This window comes from Callospermophilus lateralis, chromosome 16, assembly GCF_048772815.1.
Source record: "Callospermophilus lateralis isolate mCalLat2 chromosome 16, mCalLat2.hap1, whole genome shotgun sequence".
Taxonomy (NCBI): Eukaryota; Metazoa; Chordata; class Mammalia; order Rodentia; family Sciuridae; genus Callospermophilus; species Callospermophilus lateralis.
This window is the reverse complement of record NC_135320.1, coordinates 39,993,232-40,012,304: the sequence shown is the minus strand read 5'-3', so window position 1 is coordinate 40,012,304 and position 19,073 is coordinate 39,993,232. Positions and strand designations below refer to the sequence as shown.

General features: G+C 39.8%; 1 protein-coding gene across 6 annotated transcripts in view; it reads left to right on the top strand.

The window, feature by feature from the left end:
- Nucleotides 1-10,333: 10,333 nt before the first annotated feature.
- Tpd52 (tumor protein D52) overlaps nucleotides 10,334-19,073 on the top strand; it is a 105,185-nt gene continuing 96,445 nt past the window's right edge. For 4 of the 6 annotated variants that reach the window (XM_076835523.1, XM_076835524.1, XM_076835521.1 and 1 more), the window contains exons 1-2: nucleotides 10,334-10,459; nucleotides 11,768-11,797. In XM_076835523.1, coding sequence (XP_076691638.1) covers nucleotides 10,441-10,459; nucleotides 11,768-11,797 — 49 coding nt within the window. In that variant the 5' untranslated portion in view covers nucleotides 10,334-10,440. The remainder of the gene's footprint in view (nucleotides 10,460-11,767; nucleotides 11,798-19,073) is intronic. The other 2 variants (XM_076835526.1, XM_076835525.1) reach the window with 1 other exon arrangement.

Here is a 19,073-nt window from a genome sequence, read left to right as displayed (position 1 = left end):
GGAGCCCTTTCAATGTGGAAATCAAGTCTGAATTTCACTGATGAATTCTGTTTTTTTCTCTCCTCCATCTTACTCTCTTGAACCCTTTTGTGGAATGTTGGCCCTCTGGGATCAGTCTTGTAATTCTCTTTTTTTAGTCTACTCTGGGAAATTTACTTAATGAAGTAAGTTGAAAGAACACAAATGTATCATCTTAAATTTCTGAGGCTCAGAAATCTATCAAGAGTTGCACTGGGATGTCGGAAGCCATTCTCACACGTGACTGGGTGACTCCCGGTTAGGGTCTGAGGCGCTCTGGCTGTGTCGGAGCTTTCCCGGCCCTCTCCTGATGAGAGAACCTGTCCGTGTGGGGGTGTAACTGATCACTGACCCTGACCTTGGAGTGCGGCTCCCCCTTCAACCTTCATTGGATGGAATTATCCCCTGAATTTCTTGCTCCCCAATAAAAGGCTACTCCCTGGCGTGCTCTCTCTCTCTCTCTCCTGCTAGCCCTGAGTAATCCTTGCTGCCCTGCCGGGCGGTTAGAGGAGGGAACCAGAGAGGGGAGCCGTCTCGGACCTGGTCATAGAAAAAGGTAACTGAGTCTGTGTGTTTATTTCGATCTCGCTAGCTAACTTTTATGCCAAGAACCTCATTAATGAAACCATTGCGCTGGCCGCATGGTAGACTGGGATAAACAAGTTGGCTGGAGGACTACACTTTTTCTGGAGACTTGGGAAAAATATGTTTCTTGCTTATTCATGCTGTTGGCAGAACTCAGTTTTATATGATTGTAAGAATGACATCCTGCTCTCTGGATAGCTGTCAGCAAAGGGATCTTTTAGCTTCTATATCTACCCACAGTTCTTAGCTCATGCCTCTTCCTCTATCTTTAAGCCAGTAACCATGGGTCAAGTTCTTCTCATGCCTTCTAATCTCTCTTGCTTCTTTGTCTGCTGCAGTATCTCCCAACCTCTGGCCACTAGATTCTCATATTTTAAGACCTCATGCAATTAGATTGGGCCCACCCAATAATCCAGGAGAGTTCCCCCATCTCAAGATCTCAAACCTTAGAGTCTGAAAAGTCTTTTTTTGCCATAGGCTCTGAGGATTAGGACACAGTCTCTACCTACTGCAGGAGTTGTTTTTTAAAAATTTATTTATTTATTCTAATTTGATATGCAAGATATGCATTTCAATTCATAGTACACATATGGAACACAATTTTTCATTTATCTGATTGTGCACAAAGTAGAGTTACACCATTCGTGTCTTCATGCATGTACCTAGGGTAATGATGTTCATCTCATTCCACTATCTTTCCTACCCCCATGCCCTCTCCCTTGCCCTCCCTCCCCTTTGCCCTATCCAAAGTTCCTCCATTCCTCCCATTATGGATCAGCATCAACTTATCAGAGAAAGCATTCGGCATTTGGTTTTTTGGGATTGGCTTACTTCATTTAGCACAATATTCTCCAACTCCATCCATTTACCTGCAAATGTCATGATTTTATTCTCTTTTTAATGCTGAGTAATATTCCATTGTGTATATATACCACAGCTTATTTATCCATTCATCTATTGAGGGGCATCTAGATTGGTTCCACAATGTAGCTATTGTGAGTTGCGCTGCTATAAACATTGATGTGGCTGCGTCACTGGAGTATGCTGTTTTTAAGTCCTTTAGGTATAAACCAAGGAGTGGGATAGCTGGGTCAAATGGTGATTTCATTCCAAGTTTTCCAAGGAATCTCCATACTGCTTTCCAGATTGGTTACTATAGGAGTTTTAATGTCTATTATAATCTATTGAATTTTGAAGAACTTTTTGTTCTCTGAATGTTCCCTTTTTCATATAGCAAATTATTTTTGTTTCATGTTTGGAATATTTTCTTTTTATTTTTTTTCTTTTTTAGTGCTAGGAGTTGAACCTTGACCCTGTGCATGTGGAGTGTGCACTGTACCACTGAACTACATCCTTAGTCATAGGATGTCTTCACTTATCTCTCTGAATATATAATGAGAACTTTTATTTTTTTATTTTTATTTTTTTAACAATGCTAATTGGCTTCATTTTTAATTTTAAAATCAGGTAACTTCATTCCATAAAACAGAATCAGTTTTCCTATGAGCCAAGCACTCATCAAAAATAATTTGATGAGTTAACATCAGTTTATTTATTTTGCTTACACAAAATAAGGACAAGGGAACTTCACTATTTTGCCAGTTGAGAATGGCTGTTCTCCCCCCAATCCAGATTTCTCTTGGAGGAGCAGATGTGTCAGCTTGGTTTGATTGACTCCATGTTGTTTTTTTTCCCCCTGGAATATTGTTTCTGTTGAAAAACTGGCTTCACCAAAGAAGGTGGCAGTAGGAAAATTTCAGAATCCAAAGCTTAAAAATAAGTCTTGGGCAGTGTGGGGTCATTTTCTGTCTCTGGGAGGGATCATCCAGTGTCTGAGGCCTGGAGACAGAGGCAAAGTCCCAGCTGCCCATCCAGGAGATGTCACTCTCAGTAGTCTAGTGTCCTGACCTTTGCTCGCCCAGGATGACAGTGGGTAAGGAGCAGCAGGTCACAGGGGCCCCCTGACCCTCTGGGAGACAGAGCTCTCCCTGGGCAGACCCTGGGGCTGAGGGTCCATGGCCAGGGGAGAATCATGTCAACGTCTCCCTGCCTGTAGTCCCTGAGGTCCTGGGGCAGGGATGTAGGAGGCAGTTAGTGTCATAAGACGCCCCGTCCCCAGCAAGGCTGGGCGCCTGGTTAAGCGAGGAGAAAGACGGTATCCCTCCTCAGGGCCTGGCCCCTGCTCCTGGTCTCACTTCCTCCCCAGCACCGCCTGGAAGGGGAGGAAGTGACACCCAGGGGAAGGCCGGGAAGTGAGGCCACCGTCACATTCAAGTTCAGGGTGCGACAGCTCAGTCTGACCCCTCAACAGGCCTCATACTCAGCTCCCCTTCATGGGTCACGTCCCTTCTGAGAGTCATGCCTTGCCCCTTATAGGCACAAGGACCCAGAAGTTTCAGGGACACGTCCATGTTTAGGCGCCCGGATCCGGAAGTTCCTCAGGCGTCCATATTTAGGCCCATGGATCCGGAGGTTCCTCAGGTGCATGTCCATGTTTAAGGCCCCAGGCCCGGAAGTTCCTCAGCATCCGTGTTTAGGCTCTAGGATGTGTAAGTGCCTCAGGCATACATGTTTAGGCCCTCGGATGCGGAAGTTCCTCAGGCGCACGTCCATGTTTAAGCCCCTGGATCCGGAAGATCGTTGGGTGCACGTCCATGTTTAAGCCCCCGGGCCGGAAGTTCCTCAGCATCCATGTTTAGGCTCTAGGATCCGGAAGTGCCTCAGGCGTCCATGTTTAGGCCCTTGGATGCGGAAGTTCCTCAGGCGCACATCTGTGTTTAAGCCCCCGGATCCAAAAGTTCATCAGTCCTCCATGTTTAGGCCATAGCAACTGGAAGTTCCTCAGGCACACATCCATGTTTAGGCCCCCGAATCCTGAAGTTGCTCAGACATCCATGTTTAGGCCCCCGGATCCGGATCCAGAAGTTTCAAAGGTGCACGTCCATGTTTAGGCGCCCGGATCCGGAAGTTCCTCGGGCGCACATCCATGGTTAGGCCGTAGCATCCAGAAGTGCCTCAGGTGCACATCCATGTTTAGGCTCTAGGATCCGGAAGTTCCTCAGGTGTCCATGTTTAGGCCCACGGATCTGGAGGTTCCTCAGGTGCACATCCATGTTTAAGCCCCAGGATGCAGAAGTTCCATGTTTAAGCCCCCGGGTCCAGAAGTTCCTCAGGCATCCATGGTTAGGCTCTAGGATCTGGAAGTGCCTCAGGCGTCCAATGTTTAGGCCCCAGGATCTGGAATGCCTCAGGCGTCCATGTTTAGGCCCCAGGATCTTAATGGGAGCTTTTAAAGTCCATTTTCTCCTCTTTGTAAAGTTTATTTCATGTATGTTACCTTTTTATTGTGATGTTTGGTCTCTATTTTCCACCTGCTTGCCCTAGGCATTAAGCACCTGATTGGTTCCTCTGGGTACCTGGGAAAGACCTGTGGACCATGAGTTTGAAGATAAAGTGACCTGGCTTGTGCAATATGAATCTTTTTAGTTCTTTTCTCATGGGTTAGTCGAATGCATTAGAGATGGATCTTTCAATATCCAGCTTTCAGGGTGTGGTGCTGGCTGTTTGCATTCTGGGAAACAAGGAGAGGGAAGTTGGAGATCTCACCATTCATAGTGTGCCTGCTAATGGATTTCTCATCTTCCATAGGAAATCCTTACCATCAAATGTACTTACTAACTGTCCTCTCATCAGGAGATTATTCAATTCCCTTCTTCAAAAAAAATCATTTTGGTTTTCTTTGCAGAGGAGGGGAGGAACCTGGGACTTAATTCTTTCTTAAGTGGACATTCAAACCATCCCCCTGTTTTGATTCTTTCTTTGTGCAGCAAAGATACCTGATGCCAAGTCCCAAAGCTTTCTGGAAGTTCTGAGGTGTAAATTAGAATGGTCTTGGCTTTCTCCTCTGCCAGCTTAGCATTGGGTTTTTTTTTTTCAGATCTGAAAGATCAATGATCACTGTGTATCCTCTCATATTCTCTTTGTCCTTGTAGGTTTGTCCCCTTACTGTGATTTTGTAGCTATGGGAGGAGGTAAAAATGAATCTATGTCATGAATACACTAAAAATCAACGAATTATATACTTCGGAAGGGTGAATTTTATAGTGTGTGAATTATATCCTAATAAAATAAATTGAAAAAAAATTAATGGAATATGTGTAATATAGCATTTTAAACCCAAGATATAGCTTCAGGTTTTAGAAATGAGGATGGTGAATCAGAGAAGGCTATGTGAGAAGCCCAGGACTGGGATGGTTTAAGTGATGACGTGTGTGTGTGTGTGTGTGTGTGTGTCTGTGTGTTGCTGGTATGACTTTTAAGTGATGATTCAGCTGAACCTGTTCTCATGTTCTGAGTTGTATCTGGTCTTGCAGTGTTGTGTTTTAGTGACACTAACACACACATATATTCCTCAGCCTTCATCCTGGGTTCTTGATATTCGAACCTACACCATTTCTTCAAGAGGATCACTGTTACGCTGGAAAACTACTCACACTTGCAGGATGAAATGATCTGTAAGACACTAAGTCCGAACATCCGTTAAAAATTTTAGAATATAGGGCTGGAGTTGTAGCTCAGTGGTAGAGTGCCTTGCACACGTGAGACCCTAGGTTCCATCCCCAGCACCATATAAAAATAAACAAATAAAAATATTTATATTGTGTCCATTTACAACTAAAATTTTTTTTAAAAAAAATTTAGAATATTATTAATTGTTTAGTTGTTGAATTGATATAAAACTAATTTATACCCTGGGTCATTTAAAGGATGGTTGAAAATATAAAAACGCTTGATAGCAGTGATAGCAGAGACCACAGAGGAAAAGGGGTCACATCTCTCTCCGTGCTTCCCTCCCCACCCAGCTCTCATAACACAATTTGATAGATACACAGAATTCAAAGTGGCTCAAAAACATACAAGGAAGATTAAGTGGTCTATGGCTTTTCTTAACATAGCCAAAATCAATAATGTGAGATTGCTTCCTGTGAATGTTTAGGAATTTATGTGTCCAACTTGTATTAGTGTTAAGTACTCTTTCCTGCCAATACCCATTTCTACATATTTTTTTAGTTGTTTATCTCATATCCACAGTTACTCTTTATAGCTGAGAGTACAAGAAGATGACTCTCCTGTTTTCTTGATCAATTAAATGTTAATTACCTGACATTAAACTGATTTTTCTCCAAAATTTGTTCTTGGTATCTTGGATCTCCTAATCCTCACCCTCTCATTTACTTTCATTGCTTAAGCAGGAACAGTCTGCCCTTCTCCTGAATGATAACTTTCAAAATTGTGGTATCATCTGCCTTTGCTTGTTGGATGAATCAGTGAGTCCTACTGTCCTTAGATGCACGGTTGTCAGATTTAGCAAATAAAAACATATGATGCCTAAGACTTTTGAATAAATAAGGAATAATTTTTTTTTCAATATAAGCAAGTTACAAATACTTTGGGGATAGATATATTTAATCTAAAAGATTACTTGTTATTTATCCGAAATTCATATTGAATGACACATCCTTTATCTTAGGGGGCAACCCTAGATTTAGGCTCCTGGGAACCCATGTATGGGCCCCGAGCTTTAAAGACTGCCTACCAGTGTGTCTCTTCAAGGAGGAGAGTCCTTGACACCAAACAAACATCTCCATTCATACCTGCACACTTTTTATAGATCTGGCACCAGGTACCTGAAACTCTGAAATCTCCTTCCTACACTGACCCGCATAGGCTGTCAGGGCCTCCAAACTTTTCCCCAAGACAATCCTTTTGGAGGCCACTCTAGGCTGGCAGTATGGCCAAGAGGCAGCTGATGGAAGAGGGTGGATGGATATGGGATTTGTTGTAAGGTGTCTCTACCAGAGGAGTGGGCCAGGCTCACACTGATGTAGGACAGGGCAAAATGGAAAACAGAAGAGAAAGTCAGGGCTCCATTTGTACTCTTGCCCCCAATATGAGGGTGGGCCTGAAGAAAACATCCTAATATCCACACAGTTTGTGTGATTTCTGCTGGTTATCATTTTGAGGGATGTGTATAAGGAAGGCAGAGTGTAGAAGTTTCTACTTATATAACCTCTATTTATTTATTTATGCCAGAGATCAAACCCAGGGTTTTTCATATGTTAAGTGCATGATCTAAGTGCATGATCACTGAACTTTGAATTACATTCCCAGCCTCTAAATTCTGTCTGTCCTCTTTAATACTTTTACTTGCTTCAATCCATCTGTTTTGGGAGAAGTCTACAGTTTCTTGTAGAAATTTCATCAATAAGTGAGCATTTTGAAAAAAAAAAAAAACAATAAATAAATCCATGTCACCCACCAATAACAATAGTAACACAACAAAGTAAATCTAGCGTTTCTCTCTTGTTCTGAACCTTTTAAGTGTGGCTCAGCTAACTGCACCCAGGTCCTTTGTTTAAGTGCTAACCATTCTCCAGAGATTCCTCAGAAGGCTATTAGCTCTGTTCATTTTAGAAGAAACAGAGTTGTAAGTGAAGGGTCTGGTTGTCAGGGGGGAAAATTAATTAGAAGACAAAAGAGAAAAGCAAGCTTTTGTGGAAATATTATGTGTTAGGTTGTTCATAGAACAAAAAGAACTTATTTAACCTTACAGTGAAAATTAAGGTACAATTTGCCTAAGGCTCAGGATTGCATGAACCCATCTTTGTGGGCATATGCCAGAAGGGGATTTAAAATATTCCCTCTTTATCAGGATTGCTTTCAGCTCCATGTAACAGGAATCCAACCAACTACAGTGGCTTAAAAGAGTGGAATATTTGTTTTTCTCCTGTAGGAACCAAATCTGTGATGCCATTAAATACCCATTTATTTATTTATTTTTGCCTTTCCACTCTGCCTGCCATCTTTACCTTGTGTCTTTCTTCTTCATATTTGCAAGATGGCATCTGCTGCTCCTCCATGCAGGAAGGGCAAAGGGGAAAATAATATTATGGAGTCTGTTTTCATTATAAATATTTACTTGAAGATTCATTTTTTTTAAAAAATATTTTTTGTTGTAGATTGATATAATACCTTCATTTTATCTATCTATCTATCTATCTATATTTTTTTTAATGTGGCACTGAGGATTGAACCCAGTGCCTCACACGTGCTACGCAAATCTTCTACCACTGAACCACAACCCCAGCTCTTGGAGATTCCTACTGGCAAACTTTGCTTATATCTCATTGGTTATTAATGACTTAGAGAGCTACCCCTAGCAGTAAGGAGTCTGAAGTGTTCAGTGCGTCAGCTGGGCACATTGCTTTCCCAAACAATATTTGGGTTCTTTCAGGAAGGAAAATGAGAAAGCTGCCATGTGTGAACAAGTACATAAACTCTTCAAAATATAACATTTTTGCTTTTCAACATTCATATAAATCAAATCCATCACTGCATAGTGAATTGAACAGTGTTTTAGCCAATACTCATTTTCAAGTGTCATTCATTTCTACACAAATCAGTTCATAGCCTGAGAGATTGTCTTTCCAGATGTTTATCTCTGTGAAATAGATGGAGCAGTAGCTAAATCAAGAATTCTTTTTTTATGTGTGTGGTGCTGCGGATTGAGCCCAGGGCTTTGCATGTGCTAGGTAAGTGTCCCCTCTCTGAGCTATGCCCCAGCTCCATCTAGTCAAAATTCTTTCACACATTATAGAATTTCCTTCCAATGCGAAAATTTATTTTAAAATATATTTATTTTAACAATATTCATGGATTTATTTATTTTAGTACCAGGAATTTTACCCAGGGGTGCTTAACCACTGAGCCATGTGCCCAGCTCTTTTATTTTTTTATTTTGAGACAAGTTTTCGCTAAGTTGCTAAGGGACTCCCTAAGTTGCTGAGGCTGGTTTTGAACCTGAGATCCTCCTGCCTCAGCTTTCTGAGCTGTTGGAATTATGGTCAGCAACACTGTGACCACAAAAATATATTTTTTAACAGCATACCACTTCACCTCTTTGTTATAAACATTGGATTGGTAGCAGATACAGTATACCTTGTTATACAATATACCTTATACTGAAAGCTAAAATTACAATACTTATTGTGTGTGTGTGTGTGTGTGTGTGTTTCTGTCACTACAATCAAAATGTCTGAGATAATCAACTTATAGAGAAAAGGTTTATTTTGGTTCATAGTTTGTGGAGGTTCCAGTCCATGATCAGTTGACCCTGTTGTTTGGGCCTGGCAAGGTACCACTATCATGGAGGGAGCTCACAACAACATCATGGTCAAGAAGAAAAAGAGAAGAAGGAGCTAAGGTCCCACTATCCCCTTCAGGGCCATGTCTACCCCCATCTAATGACGTCCCAATATGGCCCTCTTCCTAAAGGTTCTAACATTTCCCAATAGCAGTACCATGGGACCAAGCGTTGAACACATGGCCTTTGGGAGACATTCAAGATCCAGATTATAACATATGTGTGTAATTACAGGGATGCAAAGATGACCAAAATGATCCTTGTCCTCCGGAACTTGTAAGGTAGTTGGATTGTGAAACAGATAAAACTGTGACAGGATAGAGCCAGGAACAGCCATCAGGATTAAGTGCTAGAAGAGACAAGCCAGGTGCAGTGAGAGGAGTCAATACCATACCGAGTTGGGGTAAACAGAATTCACTTCAACAAAGAGAAGACTTTGGGGAGATTCTGGCGGGAAGCAGCTACACTTTACATACAGTGCAATAGTCTATATAGAGAAAGCAAGGAGCCACTTTTCGCAACTAGAAGTAATTTAAGAATATACTAATAAAAGCTTAGGGTCTGAGGAGTACTATACAACGCTCAGAGCTGAAGGTCAAGAGCCCCCGAGTCTCCACGGGTAACACAAAGGCACGCCCCGCACTAGCATCTCAGATGGCTAATGAAATTGAGGTACCGTCTTAGGACCTATATAATCAAAATGCCTGGAAGAGGATTAACCTGTAAAACACCTTGAAAACAGAGTGCCAATGCTGATAATTGAAAGTATTGTCATAGGAACTTCAAACAGACGTTTGATCAATGAACATGAAGCCTAAAAATGCATGTCTCTAAGATCCCTGCTGATATTTTCTGCCCAGTGGTTGATTAATGTCATTTAATTCACTTGAGTGTTGTCTCCAGTCCTGCTACTCAAAACACTCACATTCTTATGACATGAAATTCTTCCTAATTGGTCACCTAAAAAATCCGTAGATTCTATGAAAAGAAAGGACTATTATTTTCCAGAGATCCTTTGTAATGTTCGCCTCTGCTGGTTTTTGACCTAGTTAGTGAAGATATCACAGGGTACTGAGAATATGGAGACTAAAGGGGAAAAAAGAGCCACTGGCATTTCCAAATACCCTTCCTGTGGTTTCTACTCTACAAGTGCATGAGAACAGGTGCTCCCAGAGGCGGAGAAAGGGCACCTGCAAAGCCCAGAGGAAACTTTTGATTTTATAAATAAATTGTTGGAGGCACACGAACGCCATCTCGGTTCCCAAGCCCTCTCCACGCGGCCTCCATGGTGAGCCTCTCCTCGCGGCCGCCCTCCTCCCTTCTCCCGGCCGATTTCCTGCCCGAGCCCCAGCCGCGACGCGCCCGCCTCGCCCGGCACCGCCCGCCCGCGCCGACGTGGCGGAGCGCACAGGTCGCGGGTCAGGTGGTCGGGTGACGCCCCGAGTAAGCGCTCCCGCCCGGGGCGGGCGGTGCCGCCGCGCCCGACGCCTCAGGGGGTGGGGACTTCGCAGGAGTCGCGGCGGAGGCGAGGAGGAGCTCCGGGCGCGGCGCGGTGCGGCGCGGCTGGCAGGGGCGGAGGCGGACGGGCTGCGGGCGGCAGAGGCGTAGAGGACGCGAGGCGGCCGGCGGGAGACATGGACCGCAGCGAGCAAGGTGAGCGCGCGGCCGCGGCGGGCTCCGCGGCTCCCGGGGCGGGGGCGTTCGGCGGGCGCGGGTTCGGCGCCGGGCTGCGGGCGGCCGGGCAGGTGTTGAGCCTCTCCGGCCCGAGCCGCAAGTTGCTTCTCCCGGATCCAGATCCGGCATCCTGGGGTGGCTGAGCTGGAGGGAGCTGCCCTGGCGGGCGGAATCGGTACTTGGGTATGTGTGAGTGTGTGTGTGAGTGTGTGTGTGTGTGTGTGTGTGTGTGTGTGTGTTGGGGAGAAATGGAGAGAGAGGGGAAGGAGCTATAGGAAAGAGGGAGAGGGAGAGAAGATTCTGGGATGCAGAGGAGGTGCTGGCCAAGCACCCAACGCTTTGGGCGTACAGTACAGCTACAGCTTGCAAGTGATGGGAACCAGGAACTGGGGGGCTGTGGGTCGGTTTTTTTTTTTTTTTTTTTTTGGTCTCTCAATAAGAACCTCAGAATGGGTACCTGACTTAAGACTTTTTGCCTACTTGGAGTTTAGGTGCTTGGTTAAGATTTTTAGTGGTCTTTGATCCTGTGGCAATGGTTTTGGAAGTAAGATATTTGACATACCAGGTGTTCCCAAATTGTGGAGTGGTGTCTATGGGTTTAATTTGGGGGGTGGTGGGGTGCGGGAGGGAGCTTTTTATATTGAGGGTTTTCTTTTTTCCAGCAAGGTGAAATCCCACAGGACAGAACCCTTAATTTACCGTAGCTCTGTTTTTTAAGATGGTAACTTAAGTGAAATTGCCTTGAAGAGAATCCTTGTATGAGGTGTGGTAATATTAGGGCACAATTTTTAGATTTAAATATTACTTCATCCTAGAGATCTCTCTGCTGATAATAAACCAGACTAACATAGATATGCATGGCAGGCCTTTAAAAAGATATACAAATGCTAAGAAAAGATAACAAGGTAACATTTGGGAAGTAGGAATAGGAATCATTCCCGTTTTGAGCCCAGACACAACACTTAACCATTTTTGCTTATTTTCTTGCAGTATTTGCCTTCATGATGAGTTTTTATGTAAATAAAACCATATTCCACATATACTGTTTTGTTTTTTACTTCTGATAGCTTGTAAGATAGAATCCGTGGAATCCTCTGACACTTGTTTTCCTCCCAACCCCTCAAATTAATTTCACACTTACCATGTGAATGCTTATAAATCTTATGTACAATATGTTTTATACATACGCATATTATTCATTATATATGTATCTATATGATCTATATGCATGCATACATTATCTGCTTGATTTTCAGCTTTTTTTTTTGTTTTTTTGTTTTATGCTAGGGATGGAACCCAGGGTCTCAGGAATGCTAGGTAAGCTGTATACTACTGAGCCACATCCTCAGCCTGTTTTTAGCTTCTTAAGGTCAGAACATTCCATCTTTGATCATGTGTGGTTGGTTGGGCAGCATAGTGACTTGTACATAGTAGATCCTCAAATGAGTGAAGAAATCTCAACATAGGTTTTATATGTATTGTTAGAAGACTTGGGGGCCACCATGGCCCCCCAACTCTGGTTTTTAATGTGGGTGATGGCAGAGGTAAACATGTACATGGATATTTGTATACTCATTTGTTTTTAACATAAATTTGCTTTTAACATAAATGAGATTTTTAGAGTAACTGAGCTTGGTACATGCCAAAGTAGTTTAAACAGCTGTTTGATAAAGGTGATTGGACTGATTAGTTTTAATATGTTGTGTGTTCTGCTTTGTGTGGTAACAATTGCAGTACTACTGCGATATTCTAGCTTGCTTACATACTTTCTGTGATTTTATAGATTTTTTTTTAAGTTTCTAATTCTAAGAAAGTTTAATTAATCCTTTGGCTTAAGGCAAGTCTATAATATTCAGATGGTGTCTTTGGTTGGTTGAGATATTCATTAGTTAAGTTAGTCCTTGTTTTTAATTGTCCATCCTGGAGGACTAGGGAAATCCTCCTTTTTAATGTGATGGACAATGTGGTAGACTTTAATGATAAAGAAGAGTTCCCTGCTTTGGGAAGGTCCGTTGGCTTACTCCTATGCTTTGCCATGCTAGATTCATATGGCCTTTTCTTAAACTTTTGCTTCTATCTGCCTGTCATTTCATCTGTATGTTCTCATGGCATACAGTTAGTGCTCAGCAGTGTGTTGACTGGATAAAGTGTGAGGGAAAGGTATCCAAGAGCAGGTTCCAGTAGCGGGAACCTCTGTCTCTCTCCAAATTGATCTCTTGTTTCCCACTGCCTCATGTCCCTTTTTCCCTATTTCTCAAGAAGCAGAACTCTGCGCTTAGGTAAAGAAAGTTGCTGATAAGGCTGTGTTGGGCTTAGTGGATAAGTTTACTTCAAAGGCCTTTGAACTGGTAGCGCAGAGAGATCTGTCTTAAATGAATCTGTATCAAGATGTCTGGCTTAAAGTGAACAAGGTGGAATGTTTGAGTTTGATGTTCATTAGCAAACTGTGTTGACTGAGATAAGATTTATAAAACTTTGTGATTGTCTCTTGAATTGTGATGATTTTTTTTCAAATTATTTCAAACCAAATCATAAAATTTTTATGATTTCTTTCTTATGTGCATGAAGTTTTCTTAAATTTGTCTCTTAAAAACCAAAACTCTCATTACAAAGTTAAATGCCCTCTTTCCTTACATGCATTCTTTATTGAAAATGTCCTTCTTAAACCTTATAAGATCTCAAAATCTGTCCATTGCTGGGAATTTTATGAACAGCTGCAAAGTTTAAAAAGGAACTTTTTTCTTTGTGTTTTCAGCCATATATTCTAATGTTGTGTTGTAGGAAGACCAGAATATTTTTCTACTTTCTTCTATACCCAGTCCTTATATACAATACTCTGCTTACAGTGAGAGTTCAAAAAACATTCAGTGATTTGAAATACCTTAAACTGCATAATGTCTTTCAATAATTTCTAAGAATTAAGCTAACCACAGTGCATTTAATGTGTGAAGCGTTTCCCAGTGTGACTGGCTAACTAGAGCATACCTTATGTTGAAACAAACAAAACTAACAACAACAACCCCCCCCAACTCCTGCCTCCTTTTATAGGCTGAATAAATATTTATATGCAAGTATTCTCTTATGTAAGTTTAGTTTAGCATTATTATATTGAAGCTGAGATAGTCACCTAGCCACTAAGAATTTTAATAGTTAGAATTAAAGGGGAAAAAGCCAACTTTATTACTTTCAGAGGATAGGGGAAGATTTCTGAGGCCAAAAACCTGAAGAGGGGAGGCTGCAAGATAATTGCCACTACCATTTCCTCATTGTAATTATGCCTTAGGTATAACACAAATGTGGCATGTCATTTATTTAAAAGTAAAGCATTTATGGAGAAGAAAGGACACCATTGTGAGGGTCTGCTCACAGTCTCTGGCTGTGATCTATCTAGGCTATTAATTTCTTTGGTCAACACTCTCGATTTCCATATGGTGCTAATGTCTTTGTTAGCCCTCCTTCACTTCCTGCATTTATTTTTATGCAACAGCTTGCCTAGTCCCTGGAGGAAAAGCTGAGTGGTGGGAGGGGTTGTGATCTCTTAGCAAGATCTCAAAACAGAATAATCTATGCATGCAGTAAAAACAAATATTATACATGCACAGTTTAGAACACAAAAGAATACCCAAATCCCCCAAACATCAATGCTCCTGAGCCTTTTGTTGCAGGCTAAGCTTATTTTATTTTCCTGTTGGGGTTAATTATTGCTGCTTTAGTTGTTGACTGTTGTGAAATAGTAAATTGTAAATTGTCTCTCCTCTGAGACATTCCCAAATTTATTTAAACTGGGTATTTACCAGCTGTGCTGAAACCATAATTTTAGCATGTCTTTTTATCTAAGACAAAAAGGTAAAAATGATAAAGATATTTAAATTTTAATGAAAGTTCATAAAGAAAATGTTTGAATGTAAAATTACTTTGTTTTTTGTTATCAAGAATAGTTGTCCATTTTAGAAAAATCAATAGTATAGATTCAGAAAAAGAAAATGAAATCACTTGTAATCCTATTCTGGAAAATTATAGTTAACATATTGGTTTGTTTTCATCCGTATAGTTATTTAAAATAAATCACAAAGCAGTCTTATTGAATACATTTAAACTTAAAAAAAATAAACTCGATGTATTTTAAAAATATTATTTCGACATCATTTGTCTAGTATTTTCAAGTAATTAATGCACCTGGTACAAAACTCAAAATGACTGAAAGGGTGTAAAATTTAAATCTCTTTCTCATTCTCATCTCCTTGGCTATTATTTCTCTTAGATAACAATGCTGTCATCTTTACTAGTTTCTCTGTTCATCCTGGGAGATTCTATGTATGTTTGTATAGATGTACACATATACTTAAGCACCTATGTGTGGCTTATGTAAACTAGCATATAAATTGTTAAGGCCCAGCTTTCTTCATTAAATACAGTATTTGTTTTACTGATCATTCAACACAATATTATTATATGGAACAGATTTTTGTTGTGGTGGTTGTTATGCTGGGGACAGAATCCAGAGCCTTGTACATGTTAAGCAGGCACTCTACCAGTGAGCTATAGCGCAACTTACAAGAGCTTTATTAAAAAAAAAAAAATATTTTTAGTTGTAGATGGACACTATATTTATCTATCTATTTTTATGTGGTACTGAGGATCAAACCCAGTGCCTCACATGCTCCAAGCAAGCGCTCTACCATTGAGCTACAGCCCTAGCCCCTAGAACAGCTTCATTTTTAATGGCCATTTGTACATGTCTGTTATATATATACTATTTTGTGTCTGCATTAGGCAGTTTTTAACCCATTTTGTTGTATCTTCCCAGACGTGAAACACCTATAAAAACTTATATTGAGCAACGAATGATGTCACTTATAGTAACTCTGAAATAATATTTACATATTTATTATGTTTGCAGAATTGAAAGCTTGGGACTCAGTAAGTTAACTTGTTCCCTGCTGATGGGTATTTTAAGTGTGGCTTTATAGGGGAAGGGAAATTTCTTCTCTAGTTTCTGATGGGCCAATGTATAAAGTCAAATCAACAGAAGAAAAATATACTCATCATATGATTCAAGTGTATGATATGTCAAGATCATTGTACTATCATGTGTAACTAATTAAAACAAATGAAAAAATAAAAAAAGAAAAAAATATACTCATTTATAAAAGTATGTAAATTTATTTAGTTTACCTGTACAGGCAGGCCACTCACAAGAAATTGAAGACCCAATTAAGTGACTAAGTTCTTATATACTAGGATTGGCAATTGTGAAAAAGTAACTAAGACAAAGATTAGTTTAACAAGATTTGTTGGTATAGATTTCTCTTTGTCTTCTATTTTTGCTGTAAGAATGTTTCTTTTTTTCCTGTGTAGGAAGGACATTGTTCATATGTAAGTTTCATCTGATTGCAGATGTCAGAATTCAAAGGATGTCAGAATGCCCTGCTATTATTCAGGGTCATTTAGCTAAAAATAATCATTAAGCCAAAATGGAATGTTTTGGTGATGGTGTGTGTTGAAAAGCTTCAGCAGATATACACCTATATATGTATATAGATCTATACCCATATATATGCATCATTTTGCAAAAATGCCAATATGTCTGTAGGAAGAATTCTTAGAAAAATGTGACTGTTCAGTTTTGATTGTGCCAAATTCTGCTCCATAAAAGTGGTGCCAATTATACTTCTACCAGCAGTGTGACCGTCTGCTTTCCTACACCACGTGGCCAGGCTGTTCTCACACTTTTTCAGCTTTGCTTATCTCACAGAAGAAAAGTGGCTTCTCAGTGTGTGTCTCATCATATATCCTTAATATGAAGTTAGTTGTACTTCTGATATGTTTTAGATCTAGATTTCAATTTCTGTGAAGTTTCTGGTTGTAGTAACCTTTGCCAGCTTATCTATTATGTGTTTTTTCTCTTTGTTTTGTAATGTGTAGCTCTTTGATCATAATGTGAGTTTTTAATACATATTTTTCCTAGTTTGTCATTTCTTTTTTTTTTTTTTTTGATTTTAGTGATTCCCCGCCCCCCAACCAGAAATACTAATTGATGGCTTCATTTGTGGATTCTAACTTTTGAATCATTCCTAGAAAAGCCTTACTCACTTTGAATTTCTGTTTTTATGATTTTATTTTTTACATCTAAATCTTTCATCCATCTGGAGTTTATTTTGGCTGGGTGTGGTGGTGCACACTTGTAATCCCAGACTCTGGAGGCTGAGACAGAAGGATTCCAAGTTTGAGACCAGCCTCAGCAATTTAGCAAAGGCCCTCAACAATTTAGTGAGTTTCTGTCTCAAAAAAAGACGGGAAAGCAAATCTGGGTTAAATCCTTAGTACCCTCCACCCCAAAACAAAGTGACTGGAGTTTATTTTGATTGAAGTAAATTATGACTTTTAATACCTTTACCCCCCTCCCCTCTTTTGGCTACCCATTTGCTTAACACAATTCATCACCCAATGGATTTTTCCTCTACTGATTTGAAGTGCTACAGTTATCATATACTATTCTTTTTTGTTGTTATTGTTATGCTGGGGATTGAACCCAGGGCCTTGTGCATGTGAGGTAAGCGCTCTACCAACTGAGCTATATCCCCAGCTGTAAATTCTTAACTTATTTTTTCCCCTTGATATATATGTTCATTGCCAACAACTAAACTGTGTAAATTATTGTAGTTTCATAAAATGTAAAAATGCCTGGAAGGGGATCACTTCCTTGATTACTCCCCTAATTACTCTCTCTCCCTTTTTTTTGGTGATTAGGTTTTTCATGCCAGATTTTATTTTCAAATGAATATTACAGTCGACTTATATAGGTGAAAATTCAACAGAAATGGTGTTAGCCTAGCTGTTTGTCTTCTGTCCCCTTTCTCTCTCTTTTTCAGAAATTGGTCTGTTTCTTTATTCAACACCCCAATAATATGTCCATCAGGTTCATATTATATATTTTTTTAATCTTAATGTTTAGGGTACTATTAGATAATAAGACTTTGCCATAGCATTATAAATGTTTCCTAAACCTGTAATATTTTATGGTTTCACCCTTCCACCATTTGAATATTCATTTAAATTGTTTCTCTGTTACAGTATAGATTGTGTTCCATTTCAGCTACTACAAATAATGCTTTAAGAGAAATTATTTTAAGATGGAATTCCTGAGACATCAAGGAGGTGAAATGTTTCCGGCTTTAAATATGTGATATCTTAATAATTTTTAAGTTTAACATACAGTAGTGTTAACAATATGTACTTTATTTAACAGATCTCTGGAACTTTTTCCTATTGCAAACTGAATTTAAACCCATTGAACAACAATTCCTTCTTTCCTTCTCCCCTGTCCTGGTAACTGTCATTCCTGAATTTACTGTTTGACATACCTCATGAAGGAGGAATCACTTAGTATTTTTCTTTTTGAGACTGACTTATTGTGCTTAGTATAAAGTCCTCAAGGTTCATCCAGGTTGTAGCACGTGACAGTTCTTCTTTCTTTTGGGAGATGAATAATGTTGTATGCATACCCTGCATTTTCTTTATCTTTCATCTGTTAGTGGACATTTATGTTGCTTCTATCTTTTGGCTGCTATGAGTAATGTTGCAGTAAACATGAACATGCACATCTCTTTGAAATACTGTTTTCACTTCCGTTAGAGATGTCTCTAGAAGTGAGATTGTTGGATGGTAGGGCTTTTCTATTTTTAGTTTTTAGAGGAACTCAATATTTCCTCACATGTCTATACCAGTACATATTCCCACCAGCAGTGCCCAAGGATTATCCCAGTTTATCCACATCTTTGCCAACACTTCCTCTTTCCTTTTTACCTCTTCTTCCCTCTCCTTCTCCCTGTCTCTCTCTCCTCCCTCCCCTTCTGCCATCCTAATGGGTGCAAGGTAGTGTTTCATTTTGGTTTTGATTTCCTTTTCTCAAATGGTAAGTAAAGTGTGTTTTTATATATATTTGTTGGCTTTTTGTGTATCTTCTTTGGGGAAATGTTCAAGCTCTTTGATTTTTTTTTCTTCTAATCAGTTTACTTATTGTTGAGTTGTGGGAGTTCTTTATTCTAGATACTAATTTAAGAGTAAATGTTTTATAGATGACATTTTTGGATACATTGCTTGGCTCTTGAGTGACTTTTTAATACTTCCCTCTCTCTATCTTCTCTCTTTAGATACTTCTGTAACCAGTACTAAAAAGAGTGGTTTCAGAGAAGCTATTAATTTATATACTTTAGTATATAAACTGTATTTCATATTAATAGCTATGTTCATATTGCAAAACTGAATCTAAACCCATTGAACAACAGTTATAATTCATAATAATTCATAATCTTTAAATAACAATATTGTATATTACTATAATTTTATTTGTTATTATTGTAATCTCTGTTGTAAATTGCAAGTTTTTATTTTCCAAAGGGTTTGGGATAGAGTCCTCTATCAATACTTTTTTTTTTTAATTTATTTTTTAGTTGTAGTTGGACACAATACCTTTATTTTACTTATTTGTTTATATATGGTGCTGAGGATTGAACCCAGGGCTTCACAGGTGCTAGGCATGCACCAGACACCTCTATCAAATCTTTTAATAACACATTTTCTATACTGTTCT